Source organism: Indicator indicator, chromosome 1, assembly GCF_027791375.1.
Source record: "Indicator indicator isolate 239-I01 chromosome 1, UM_Iind_1.1, whole genome shotgun sequence".
Taxonomy (NCBI): Eukaryota; Metazoa; Chordata; class Aves; order Piciformes; family Indicatoridae; genus Indicator; species Indicator indicator.
In genome coordinates this window covers 57,981,888-57,997,059 of record NC_072010.1, presented here as the reverse complement: position 1 = coordinate 57,997,059, position 15,172 = coordinate 57,981,888, and the positions used below count along the sequence as shown (strand labels likewise).

General features: G+C 39.7%; 1 protein-coding gene across 1 annotated transcript in view; it reads right to left on the bottom strand.

The window, feature by feature from the left end:
• Positions 1-4,010: 4,010 nt before the first annotated feature.
• Positions 4,011-15,172, bottom strand: part of UBAC2 (UBA domain containing 2) — a 93,903-nt gene continuing 82,741 nt past the window's right edge. Inside the window, exons 8-9 of the mRNA XM_054383793.1 lie at positions 7,745-7,867; positions 4,011-4,320 (exon numbers count right to left, since the gene is read on the bottom strand). Of these exons, the coding sequence (XP_054239768.1) occupies positions 4,213-4,320; positions 7,745-7,867 (231 nt within the window). The 3' untranslated portion in view covers positions 4,011-4,212. The remainder of the gene's footprint in view (positions 4,321-7,744; positions 7,868-15,172) is intronic.

The window sequence follows — 15,172 nt, the reverse complement described above, 5'->3', positions numbered from 1 at the left end:
GATGCCTCCAGTGCACAGGTGAAAACCTGGTTTTCGTTCTGCCACAATCCCAGAATTTTTCATCCATTTAAAAAGTACGTATATTCTTCATTTTTCAATGCTACCTTTCAGGTTTTCTGCAACCATGTGTGAACCCAGCTAACTTCTTGTGTCCTCTTAAAACTCTCTTTTGGAAAAAAATCAAATGACGAAAGCTGAACTACAGATTTGTTGAGATTTTCATCAGTCACACCCATTCATCAGGTTGTACCATTCTTTTGCTCCCATCATCCATTTCTTGTCTTCTCTTTGAACTGAAAACTGTTGGTAGCACATGCCTTCCTTAAGTTCCAATTAAGAGTGGACTTTCTATGGTCAAAGCATCTCTTTATATATGGAAAATGGAGGAATGTAGTCTACTAAAAATTAAATCCCAGTATAAACATATAGGTAAGCACATATATATAGAGATAAAATACATGTGTGCATATATAAAAACACATACAGTGTTTGTGTGTTCAGGTGACTCTCCTAATAAAACAGCATTTATGCTCATTGATATAAAATACTGATTACTATGGCTGAAGCTATTACTATTAACTAAAGCTGATCTCATCGAGGTTTTTCTTGCAGAAGAACAAACACAAGACATTAACTGCACATACGTATCAGAAACTCTCTGCTAGCTCCAGTGAACACTCTGCATTTATTATCCTCAAACAGCTGCAGTTCCCCTCCCACATCACAGCTGTAGTTCTAAGTGTTCAAATCTGGGTGCCTTTGCAGCTGCGTCTACACCCCAAACACACACGTGTCTGAGCAATGGCAGTCTTTGAATGCAGACTTTTAATTTTCTTCAGCACACTTGTAGCTCCAGTTAAATTCATCAAAGCAATACATAAATATTCTCACTCACTCGCTGTATATATACATATGCATACATACACATATATATACATATATGCATGTACATATACCTATATATACCCATGCACAAACAGAGCCAAAAGTGTTGCCCTTTGCCCAGCACCTTGTGATAAGTTTTGCTTGCTGCTTCTTCCATTTTGGACAAAAATAATGAGACCTTTTCTCCATCACACATTCACCAAGGCACTGACAAGTGCTAGACAGCACAGGCAGGTACATGACCATCCACTAAGTAGTAGGCAACACTTAACACTTGTTTTGGGAGAGGAAAATGGGTTTGGTAGGTACAGATTTCAGTCATTCTGCATCTTATTAAAAAAATTAAGGCTTCGGAACCTGGTGCCTTATCAGGTATATTTCCACAAACTCAGACCTCCCTGTGGGTGTATTTTAAAGTATCACATAACTGTCTAGGAAAGTCCCCAGTAAATTATTCTGATGTTGTGTCAAAAGACAACATTCCCAGTCTTATAGCAAAATTTTAACAGCAGAAAACTACTTTTATTTCAAAACACCAAATTTTAGCTTTACTAAAATGTGTCTCCATTTCCTAGGGACTTAAAATCCTGCCCATAGAAAAGTGTTCTGCATTTTCTAACTATCCAAACAATACTGCTGTGTCACACACAAAACAGGAACTGTGCAATGAGATACTCAAAACTGTATTGGACAAACACTGCATAGGCTGTGAAAAACTCCTTGCATTCCAAGAAATGGTCCATGAAAGTTTTACCATGAAGTGGAAACCAAGTTGTTTTGCAGCTTTGCTGTGGGAATCTTCTAGGGTTCTTGCACAGAGCAGGAACTGCTGTGTTCAACAGCATCTGGCACTTTTACTTTTTTCTTTTTTTAAATAAATTGAAAATCACGACCCTGGAAGCATTTTGAACACAAACTGTTCTTCAGTCAAGGGGAGTTTTCAACTGACATCACCAAGACCTGAATTTTGCCCATTATATCTGACCGAGTTTTGTGAATGGCCAGGGACTTTCCACACAATGGTGACATTTTGATACCTCTTGTACAGATAATGGCAAGAAAGAATTTAGACTTTGAGAATATTCCATGTCCCAGATGGCATGTTTTAAAATTTCAAGGAATAAAGGCTCTTTGTGCTTGTCCCTAGAGCAGGGCAATGTCTAAAAGGGCACAGGCCATGTCTAATTTACTCTGGAGTAGTCAGACCTTTATTTCCTACAGACAAAATCTGGCTTCTGAAGTAATTCACCAGCCTTTATTGCTACTTTGGGTAAAATATTCATGAGGGAAATACGTTATGTTTCAAAATTAAAACCTGTACTGCTTTCAAAATATTTAACTAGTTTGCAAATTATTGTAGGTTTTTTTTTTTCCTTTTTTTGCCCTTTGCTTTGTAAGACAGGAGGTTTCCAGACTCAGGTTTCAGGTATAGAAACATCCCTAGCTTACACACACAGGGAGCAACTCAGCTTCACACAAACAAAACCTTTCAATTAATAAGCAGACCCTGACTACATAATGTGATCATAGCAGCAAGTTAAACCCTGAAGGAGGTTGATCAAAGCCCAGGAAACACATGATCATTCCAAAACTCCCTTATTTCAGCCACTGGAAAATACTAAAAAATATATGCAGGAGATTGACTTTATTAAAAATTATGTCATGTATCCAAAGCTGCCCAAATTTGATGTAATTTCTGGATAAGGATTTGTATGCTTGAGGACTTTTTTTTAACCCATTAAAAAAGAAAAAGAAAGGCATCTCTCTCTCTCTCTCCCTAAATCTTGTCCTGCAATTCCCTGGTATATTTTTCAGAGCATGTGAAACTGCACATATCTGTACTTTGGTACACACTTGTTCATTTGGATTTCCAAACTATCCTTCCTTCTCCTGTATTCTTTCACCTCTTGCTGTCTGCACCTGCTATTGCATTTGTTCTGTTTCTGATGGCCTCCACCTTATTCTGAATGTATGTATGTATTAAATATGCCTCTGTGTGTATAAATAGACACACATACACACAATATACAAACACAAGTACATACAGAAACATACATTAAATGCTTGAGATACATATGTAGATTGGTTTTACAGAGCTGCAGTTTGGAATATTGTATTACTTCTTGGTTTTATAGAGATGTTCACCTCTCTCCATCTCATCTCCTGAGGTTCCCAAGGAGTTGCTAATACTGAGCGTTTCTGAGAGTCAAGCCAAGCAAGCTTATTTACCAGTCTGAACTTCAAACCCAGTATTGTACTACTCTGGCATTACTGCCCTGTTCCCTCCTGTGTTGGCCTCAATCACCCCTAAGGTTAATGTTCCAGTCTGTGACCAACAGTAAGTTGCTTCAGACAGTGAAAATTCAGCAAATGCAGCACCACCCACACCTTTGACAGTACAAAACTAGAACTATATATAGAAAGTTAGCTTTCTATAATTTTAAGACAGTATGTAGCCCGCTCAAAAAATGAAACCAGCAACTGGATACTGAGCATACAGCCATCATTAGAGAAATCTGTCTGAATTACACGTGGAAGTCATTGAAATAATTTCAGTTCTTATCTTACTGTATCATTCACCTTTATTGCTTCCAGTGAGTATCTTCATGGCCTGCAATTTGGACAGCAATTCAATTCATTTGTAAAAATTTAAATGTACAGTGGTCACCTACCACATGTGCAATATGCACATGAATTTTCTCTCATCCTATCTGGGTATTATGTGCTGAATGACAACTTTTATTTGAAAAGGAATTCAAGAAATGAAGTATTACAGGCATGAATAAAACTTTCCAAAAAACAACCCACTAGTCCCATTACCCTTTACTGAGTTGAAAATGAAATGATCTTCAAATCTCTTATTACTGTAATAAAAAAATCAAATACTGTAAAGCAGCATGTAAGCTAGAGAAATTAGGCTGGTAAATGACGAAAATACAATTTTTCTTGATAGGTAAACGTAGTTGTTGTGGGTTTTGGTGTTTCTTTTCCTAATTATTAAGTCTGATAATGTCTAACAAGGCTTTACAAGAAAAAAAAACCACCTCCTTTATTTTAGAAATAAATTTAGGTGATATCCAGTAATAGGCAGAAACTAAAGTTACTTTGAAAAGGATAACCTGACTAGAAACCACCAAGTGATCCGAAGCTTTGGGAGCAGTCCACATCATTCCTTAACATCACTTTGAATCACCAGTCACATGAAGCCAGCTTCTCTTTTCTGACGCTCTTGTGGGGACAACTTTTGTGAGTCTGTCCAGCAGGTGGCTTTGATCCTCTTTCAGACGTACAAACCCATCAAGTGAAGTTCCTTCACACAGAAAACCATCAGTGCTGCAGTAGAAAATTAGTGGCTACGTTTAAGTCATTATTTGAAGCCCTCAGAGCTTCTAGGGCATCTCCCCTGGAAAATCCCATTTCCATAAGTCGTGCAACCTGGAAAAGAAATAACATAACACTGCTTCAAAATCAATTTTACTCACACTGTGTGCACACTATTCATGTTGACATGCCAGAGATCACTTTTCCACTGAACAGGATGCTCAGAGGCTTACCATTCCAGACAGTAAGCAAGCATGGCTACACACCATCACAAAGACGATTCTGGGACAGCATGCTGGCAAACACTGCCGCAGAGATGACTGCTTGCTGACTCAAAAGCAATCATTTGCTGAAAGTGCCACACACCTATTTGCCTAGCTGGCCATTCTGAAAGAAGAGTAAAATAGAAAGTATGGCACCTCACATGATAACTACAGTCTGATCTTGGGGCTTGCTGCTCTCCACAGGAATGGTCTTGTGACCAGACTCCATAGCTCCTGAATCTAGAAGTCCTCGGGTATAGGAGCTGTGTGAGAGCTACTGCTACTCCTCCTCTGCATGTACAGAGTCTGAAGCAGCAGAATGAAGCTCAGCAGGAACACAGCAGAGCAATCTTCCCAGGGTACAAGACCAACGTGCACTGGTACTTTAAATGTCTTTCTTTTAAAAGGTGTCATTAAAAGCAACCTCCCCTTCCTCTAAGACACCTCCAGAAGTTTCATTATTTCTAATCTTCTCTGCTTTGGCAACTTACTGAAAAAATACAGTATGCCCAGTATGCCCAGAGGAGGGGCCCTACCTTTTCTTAATCTAAATACATCATAACACGATGTTTGAAAATGTCTGCCTTGGTTGTCAGAATAGCAAATATGGGCACTGATCACTTTTGTGCCCTTCCTTCTCTTTCCTGCTTTTACAAACCAATGCCAGTTTCTCACCTCCTTGAGAAAAACGAATCATTACTTTCGACGTCTCTGCGACAACAGCGTAACCTCAAACTGGATTTCATAACCTGTAACTTTCCGAAGCTTACTCCCTCTGAATTTTCATTTGTAAGATTGTGGGGTTTTATGAGAAAAAGGGCAGACAGTGGAATAAAAAGCTAACCATAGAAACACAATTCAGAAGAAAGGTTTTTACTGAAATTGCCATGAATTCTAACCTTAAGAAGTGGTGGATGGAATTGTGATGTTCCCATTACAGAAATATTCAACAAGCATCTTGGGGAATAGATTGTAACAATAAAAAGCTCTTTTCATCTGAGTGTAGCTTAACCACAAGAACTGAATCCAGCTTCAGGAAGCAGAGATGCATACTGGTAACAGTAATCTAAGGTGCTAAAAAAACCCACAAGAAATGCAGAGATTTTTGTACTAGAAGCCTCACAAACGCTTGCAAATTCTAACCTGAAGAAGATACCCTTGTGTTTCTGCCATTTTAAGACAGCTTGTACAGGTATTAGTACAGTCCTGAGAAATCAAAGGTGTTTAGGTCCCTTTTTTCTTTGCAGGGTAACTAGACAGTATTGCAAATGACAGCCATCAGGTGAACTCTTCAATTCCAGTGCATGAGAAAACGCAAGCCTAAAGGGCTTGGGTAAGAATTGCAGATTAATAACTGTTTCTTTAGTTTCAGTCCTACAATAAAATGTTCCCAAACGGAGAAGTTGTTAATAAACAAATAAACAAACCAACCCAGCAAGGAAATGTTTTGGCCTACTCCATACCTGGCACTAAGTAGGCTTTCAGGCCAGCTAAAACTAAGTTTCTGGGTTTGTCACAGAAAATGGTATTTTGTCTGGGGGTGATTTTGCGTGGGGGGGAATTTTTGGTGGGGCTTTTGTTTGTTTGTTTTCTCTCTGTGTTGGTTTTTTGTTTGTTTTGTTGGTTTGGGTTTTTTTGGGGGGGTTTGCTTGGTTGGTTGTTTTTTGGTTTTGGGTTTTTTTTTGATTGGTTGGGTAGGGGTTTTTTGGGGTTGGGTTTTTTTGGCAGGGGTTATTCTCCCTTATTGGATGTAGCTCAGAAGGCTTACAGTCAAAATCACCTGTGTAGTTAAAGTTTTGAACACTCTGAACATATACATTAAAACAAAACTGGAAATCAAATCTTAGCAAAGATTTCTGTTTGGGACAGGCTCATTTTAAACTCGCTAGAAATGACAGCATGGTACTAAGAAGTGTTGATTTACCTCCCTAGGGAATAAAAAAAAAAAAGGAAAAACTGGAATCAAAACTTGCCCTTGAAAACTACTCTTGTTCATGGGTAGCAGAGACATTAGACTGTAAAACGCCAATGCAACTAACTGCAGAAAGACTACAACCCAGAGAACTTGCATGCAATAAACCCTGAACACAGAAGTAAGACTAATTCAAAATTCTTGAATTTCCTGCTAAACCATTCTCTGAGACTAAAATTATCAACAAAAGTCTAAAACTACACAATGAGTCTAAATCTATGTTTAATAGAAAAGACACAGACTTCTCTGTTTGTATCAACATATTAAATCAGTCAAGCACATTACTGAGGGAAACATCCGAGTTTTAGTCCAAGACTATGTGCAGTCCACAGCTGGCATAACATTCTTATTCCAAAAAAACTACACAACTGAATTGGAAGCTTAAGCTATGAAGGAAACCTTGCATGCCTACAAGACAAATAATGAAATCTGTTCGTCATTTTTCCTTCTTTGAAACATGGAAGGTTATTCTTCCCCTGTATTCAGCACTGATCAGGCCACACCTTGAGTACTGTGTCCAGTTCTGGGCCCCTCAATTCAAGAGAGATGTTGAGGTACTGGAACGTGTCCAGAGAAGGGTGACGAAGCTGGTGAGGGGTCTGGAACACAAACCCTATAAGGAAAGGTTAAGGGAGCTGGGGTTTTTAGCCTGGAGAAAAGGAGGCTCAGGGGTGACCTCACTGCTGTCTACAACTACCTGAAGGGAGGTTGTAGGCAGGTGGGGGTTGGTGTCTTCTCCCAGGCAACCAGCAACAGAACAAGGGGACACAGTCTCAAGTTGTGCCAGGGGAGGTATTGGCTGGATGTTAGGAGGAAGTTCTTCACAGAGAGAATGGTTTGCCATTGGAATCGACTGCCCGGGGAGGTAGTGGAGTCACCAACCCTGGAGATGTTCAAGAGAAGACTGGATGAGGCACTTAGTGCCATGGTCTAGTTGATTGGATAGGGCTGGGTGATAGGTTGGACTGGATGATCTTGGAGGTCTCTTCCAACCTGGTTGATTCTATGATTCTATGTACTTTACTGGATTTGAATAGCTCTCACTAATGAAACTGTCCCATCTTTAAATACAAAAGGCAAGCTGCTACACATAAGAGCAGAAACTCCCAAGCTGATGTCACTCTGGTTTGAATGGCAATGACAATTTGCTGTCTCTGCACGGTGACCCTTATCCACTACACCGATTCGTGCTGCTACAGACAGTGTTTTAAGAAACTGTGTCACCAGATGACAAAAAAATTAGGTCTAGATAATTCCTAATAGATTTTTTAAAATACCATTTTAAAATAGAAAAATGTTTTACCTGCTCTTCAGAAACCTCAGTAGGTGGAGGTGTGTCTTGTTCCGACGGGTGATGATCTTGGTAATTTGCATTATGTCTATGACGTAAAGGAGGAAACAGTCTATTCCAGTTAATCATCCCACCCTGCAACCAGACACTGCTGTCAGTCTTTGCAAAAACAGCTACAGATATTTTTAAACAAAAAAGATGACTTATCCCACATAATACGAAAGGCAAACTTTTGAGTAAAATACTTTATTTTAAGCAATAAAAACTGCCAGTCTGTCATGAAGTAGAACTTGGTCTGGTTACTACTTTACTAGTTATTAGAAGTAATCACTGTATATTAAGAAGAATTGCTGAAAAAGGAGGAAAAGACATTTCATACGGATTATGAAAGATCTAGTTTACTACAGTGCTAGATTTCTGAGGCTGAAGGACTGCTCTCTTTACTGAGAGGGATTTGCCCGGCAAGAGATGCAACAGCACGTCCTGCAAGTGCTTTGCAAGACTACTGCTGGAGTTAACCAGCGAAAAAAAGCACAAGAAATAAGCTGGGTGTGGAGTGGGGGAGCAAAAATGGATTCTCAGTGCAGCAGCAAAACTATATCACATCAGGAAACACAGAACAAGCCCAGTCTTTGGGATACCTGTGATTTCCTTGTCAGTGACACCAACGTGACTGTTACATATGTGCAGACCACGTCATCCAACTACTGTCTGTTAAATACCATTGCAAAATCTGGCCATATTCCAGTGCCAAAACATTTTGTAACTACATAGTAATAATACAAATATACAGCAGTAACATACATATGGTGTAAATCACAGAACTGAAACTTCCTTCTAACAACCAAGCTTCAAGTTTTCTAACAGTAAGACGTTCAGAATATGAAGTACAAGTACTAAAATAAAAGCTTTATAGTTCCAGAAATAATTAATATTCATTTTTTAAACATTTTTAAAGGAATTTTGCATTATACTAAAACCACAGGCCCTGAAAACAGGAAAGAAGAGCAAACCCCAAATCTCTCTTTACTACACAACTTGTTAACACATCTTTTGCAGTTTGTGTTGTCCTTTTCCTCCTCCCCTGTTCACTCCGTTACTATGGAGAAGATCCCCCTCCCTTTCAGTATATATAGGACATGGGCTTCCTTCCTCTAGTTGCTCTATTTTAGTTCTATAATGTTTCTCAGAAGACCTTCCTCTTAGGAGAGTTTTCTTTTCTTCTCTCAGTGAGGGCTCTTCCTGCCTTTATGTATCTCTAGAACATTAAATGCTTGCTGCTCAATCAGATCATCAGTAGTTAAACCTGCTCCTAGACCAAAAAGAAAATAAAAATAATTTATTTAGTTTTCCTGCTCTTCCCTTTGTTTTCTCCCTTTCTCTCCAAAGGAGACCCAACTGTCCCAAACACCACAGAGGCATTTGGGGAGTCAGGAGATTTGAAACACTAGCTTGTACAGTTCCAGTCTCTTCTGCACTACAGCCTGTTTTTCTCTGTGAAGACGTGCAATAGCTAGGAGTTGTCACTGACATAGTTTCCACCATTAATGATTCTGAAGTTTAAAAATTATTATGCATCTGCATTTCTATTTTGCATGCTATATAAAACATTTGCTTAAAAGTCATGAGGTCTTAACCAAAGAATTCTGTATAAGCCTTGCATTAGCCAAACAGCACAGTGCAGTAAAAAAGAGAATTGGTTTGTAGTTTAAACCCAGACAGGGATCTCAGACCTACTGACACCACTACACTACTCCGTGGTCTTGGAAGATCACATGTCCTGTACTTCTCCATCTATAATTTCCCCTAACTCAGTATTATGTTTAGTTTTAATTCAACTTTGAATTTCTGAAAGTGTACTAAGCTCTATAGTTCAGAAGGAAGATGTGCATTGATGCTGTTTTGCCTGGGTTTACACTTTTGAAAAGACCTGAATATGAGAAAATAAGGCTTCCACAGGTTGTTCACATTAAACTGGTGAAATGAAAAATCCTAACAGGACAATGACACGTTCCTTTGAAGCATTAGAAGTCATACAGAATAATGTATATGAAATATAAAATCTACAATAAATGTATCAATTTAGCAATATTCCAATGTATCTGAAGGCTGAAATAAATGCACCTCTCCAGCTGTGCCTTCAGCATCAATATTGAGCTGCCTATTCCAGCTTGCTTTTGCATTCTCCCTGTACTGCGCCCTGTCACCTCCCACTACAAAGAGACTTGTCTACTTCCTTACCCTAAATTTACAATACACTTTAAGTTAACATACACAGAATTCATTACTTTGAATAATAATTTTAAAAACCATATTCCTTAGTAAGGTAACTATTTAGTTTTCAAAGTTTACAGCATGTGTCTTGATAAACTACAGATAGGAACTGATGTATTCAGGAGAATTCCATGTGAAGACTGTTAACACCTTCCCAGAAATAACAGACTAGGCAAATTAGATGAAAACAGTTATGAAAAGATGTTTTGCAGATGCCCTTAGAATACTTCCTTTGGAAATTGGGGCTAACATAACCCATCAGTTCTTAACTAAATTACAACATAAAAACACCAAACATTCCACAATAGTAAGTATTAAAGGCTGAAACTCTTAATGGCATGTGAACACTGATGTTCAGCATAATCCCAATGTTAGAGTCCACTTCTCATCTCTGTAGTGCTTTACAAACTGCACTACACCCAGGCATGTTACGCTTCTTTATATTAACTGCAAGAAAATTGTTTCTCCTCACAGTCTTGCTTCTAATTACATGATGGACAATGCACAGAGTCAGGCTCAAGAGATCAGAGATTCAAGGAACTGCAGCAAGAGCTATGGGACTGGTACTGTGGCTAATCCTGCAGAGTAAAGGAAAGGAAAAATTCTGAAGTGTAGCTAATGCCTTAGATCCACACAAGATGGAGATCAAGGTTATGGATTTTCAGTGTGGATGGTAAAGATTTCTAGACAACCTTAACTATCATAGCAGAAATACAGGAAGATCTGTGAGTTTTTGACCCAAAACAAACAGCCAAAAATGCCTTAAGTAAATATTACAAATTCCAGTTACAAAATCTTCAGAAGGAGATTTCCAGACCAATACTCTACCTTGTGCAGACCCCTGCTTCCCAGTTTTATGATGATTTCTGTACTGCAGTGGACTTTGACCATGCTAACACACTTGCTATACGAAAAGTCAGGGAGATTTCACATGAAGACAAGAAGTGATGCTTCTAAACCACCTGAGAGTTCCTACTGGGTAATCGGGAAAAAATATTTATGCATTTAACAATATAAGCACCTAACAGGACAGATGAGCTTACATCAATCTCTTCACCCTCTGCAGGAGCCTTCTCTCAGGTAACAGAGCTCTCTGGAGTGCTCCAGAGCAAAGGCAGAAAAGGAGATAATAATTAAGCAGTGAATATGTTCAAGGCTCCAGTATGTAAGCTCCTTTCCTGAGCAGCACTTTAAGTGAAAAGCATCTGACAGTCTAATCCATTCAAGGAAGCCCAGAAAGTTCTGCAATTCCAGTTTCTTGGTTTGTTTAAAAAGATGTGAGTTTAATACTACTCACAGCTGGTCCGTGAGGTAGATTGCAAACTGGCTCCACAACAGAGTTCAGAGGGTCGTCATCAGTGGCACAGAGTCAACTTGGAGGCCTGTGGCAAGTGGTGTCCCCCAGGGATCAGTACTGGGTCCAGTTTTGTTCAATATCTTTATCAACAACCTGGATGAGGGCATTGAGAGTACCCTCAGCAAATTCACTGATGATACAAAACTGGGGGGGTTGGCTGACACCCCCTCAGGCTGTGCAGCCATCCAACGTGACCTGGACAGGCTGGAGAGCTGGGTGCAGGCAAACATCATGAAGTTTAATAAGGACGAGTGCAAGGTCCTACATCTGGGGAGGAACAACAGCAGACACCAGTACAGGTTAGGGGCTGCCCCGCTGGAAAGCAGCTCCACAGAGAAAGACCTTGGAGTGCTGGTGGACAGCAAGTTCTCCATGGAACAACAATGTGCTCTTGTGGCCAAGAGAGCCAATGGGATCCTGGGATGCATCAAGAAAAGTGTGTCCAGCAGGTCTAGGGAAGTTCTTCTACCTCTCTACTCTGCCCTGGTGAGACCACACCTGGAATACTGTGTCCAGTTTTGGGCTCCCCAGTTCAAGAGAAACAGAGACCTGCTGGAGAGAATCCAACAGAGAGCCACGAGGATGATTAGGGGACTTGAGCATCTCCCCTGTGAAGAGAGACTGAGACCCCTGGGGCTGTTTAGTCTTGAGAAGACTGAAAGGGGATCTCATCAATGTGGATAAATATCTGAGGGGTGGGTGTCAAGCGGAGAGGGCCAGGCTCTTTTCGGTGGTTCACAGTGATAAGACAAGGAACAATGGGTTCAAACTTGAACATAGAAGATTTCACCTCAACAGGAGGAGAAACTTCTTTACAGTGAAGGTGACAGAACACTGGAGCAGGCTGCCCAGAGAGGTTATGGTCTGGAGACTTTCAAAACCCACCTGGATGCATTCCTGGGGAGACTACCCTAAGTGATCCTGCTCTGGCAGGGTCGTTGGGCTCGATGATCTTTCAAGGTCCCTTCCAACCCCTAGTGTACTGTGATACTGTAAATGGTTTGGGGACTGGGAATTAACACAACTCAGGACTAGGTATGGAGGTTGCATTAAACTTCTTACATCCAGAGCCAGTTTCCACAACTCAGACTGTCTTACACTGAGATTACCTGAGGTGACATTTGTCTTTGTCCTGAATTTTAGGTATTGGGGAGCAGAAAGCTGGGAGCCAAGCGTGAAAACAAGGCAAACAGAGGCAGGGGCCTCACTGAAATGTGCTGTGTTCCCACAGGTTCCAAGTGAGAAGAGCAAAGCAGGTCCAGATCACCAGGGACATGTAAGATCAATCCTAGAAGTTGAATCAGTGGGTCAGGAGCAGGGAGTGCTATACACGTGTGTGGACGTGTATCCACAAAGCTCAGCAGGCACCAAGCACAAGGACCTGAACTTAAAGGCAACTCCTAGTCAAAGTGAGTGAGGTCTCAACGAAGCTTCTTACACTACAGCTCTTTCTCACATGAGCCTGCTCCAAGGCTGAAGAGCTGTACTGTACCAGAGCTGACCCTCAGCACAGGTAGCCAACCCCCTAGAGACCCTGTTAGTGCACTCAAGGACATGACATGAAACCAAAGCCTTCTGCCATGCAGTAGCTCTGGACAATAGCCATTTGTCATGTTATCTACGTAAAGGTGGTATTTCTTGTTCACATCTGCTTCCTTAGTCCATTTTTTTCCATGCTCAACTGTGTGAATGATGCAAGCTTTAATATAGCAAAAGGAAATGTCTTTTTTTTTTTCTTTCCCCGCACATGCAATTCCTCCATTGCTTTTTTGTGCTGCAGGATGAGAGGCTCAAGGAGGCTTGAAAAGAGCACCAAGCTCACTGTAGTCAAGAAGCTGAAGGGTCAGGGTCACTGCAGTGGGATGCCATATAGAAGTTCTAGTCTCCACTGCCAGATGTTGTACTTGTTTTCATGGCATTAATCAGAAACTCTGTTTTGGAAGAACTGATTGCTGCACTACTAGAGAGAGACAAGCACTGAAAAATCCATCATCCATAAAAATACTTTGTACAAATTGGTGACTACACCCTTATTTCTGTCCTCAACATAGTGTCCCACATAGCATCAGGAGAAACACTTGACAGAAAGAATGCTTCATTAATTATTTCACTAGAAGGGTGATGGACACACCTAAGAAAGGCCTTTCCCCCTCCTTCACTCCTAGGTTGCATTTTTTTAAATAAATATTCTGTTTTCTTTGACATAACAATGAGTGAAAAGACTGCATGAATCAGTTGATTATATTAGATCATAATATATAATGTGTCTGATAGGACACAAACATACTAAGGAGACCATTTTAGTGTTCTCTGATAAATCACTAGTAGAAGTGGAAAACACCGGTGACGTTGGTACTTCTCTTATAGGAAGACAATAAAATGGTCACAAGTTTAGATGACCAAAGAATGATATTTAAGAACAGACTGGAACAAGACAATGGGCAAACCAACTGCTCTTCATTTCAGAAAGGGTTGTAAGGAAATGCCATATTGATGACCTATTCTTAGATAGTTTGCCAGGGCTCTACATACTTCAGTTGTGCCTTATGAGGTCACATCCTTGATGTCTTTTTTTGTTTTGGTTATTTTTTTTAATGGTGTCTGGGACAATACTATTTACGAGGAAAAGAGTATCCTCCTTTCCTACAGAATAAGGAAAAGCTATCTAGAGCTAGTAATGTCTCTGATTTTACAACCTGTTATAAACCCAGCTATGCCATTTCTTTTCACATTATCTCCTTCCTCTCTGTTTGAAATGCAGCTGTTTCCCATATACATACCTGCCATGGATTAATTTATAAAAATACTTCTTATCCAAAGCTTGATGATTAAAAATGTTGTGTTATGGATAATGAGCAAATACCTGTTAAGTAGTTGTCACATCGGCACATTTTAATTCATTTCAAAAGAAAGGAAAGAAAAACTTTATAAAAATCCTCTTGAAAGTGATGCGTGTGGTGGTTAAAGTATTTTGATGATGTTATCTCATGAGTATGGTTAATGCCATCTTGCCATCTGTTTGCACAAACAGGAAGTGCCTCCTGGTATCTGTCCTGTTCACCTTTTCTTAACATAACAACCACAGCTAAAAAAAAATAAAAAGGAAATTGCTTTGCATTTAGTATTTTGAAGTAACATTTTAAAAGTTCGCTACTCTGTATACCATTACTGGGTATAGACATAAATATTGTCTTACTTCTTTCACATAAAGGTTCATATTAAAAAAAAAATAACAAATGTTACTGAAAGCAACAAACACTTACTTAATTTCCAGACAATTTTTTCTCATAAAATATTGGCACCAAAGTGCACATACTGATGATACAAACGAAGAAGTATAGCCATGAATGACAGAATAATATCTGCTGCTCTTAATGCTGTGTAAGAAACAGTGAAATGTCTAGCCTGTCTCTTTTTGTGAGGAAAAAACTGTGATATTTTTTTTTTTGTTTGGGTTGTTTGGTTTTTGGTTTTTGGCTTTGGTTGGTTTGTTTGTTTGGGTTTTGTGTCTTTTTCTTTTCTTTTCACTTTAATACCTTCCTTCTTTTGAAAGGAGGTAGAAATGTAACATTATTAGCGTTCTGAGCATCTTTCTTAACGATGGAATTTTTCACCAAGGAATGCAGCAACTTTTAATGACGTCCCAATTTCCTCTGAACTGTATCCTACAGACAGAGTCTCTTTAGCCAAGAGGCTCTGTCTCCAACTCTCAGTTGCTGTATCCTGAACTTTGATGCCTGCATTGTCCCAGAGGAGCTCATATGTCACAGAAATTCAAAAATCCACATGTGGTATTTTCTGAAGCTTGA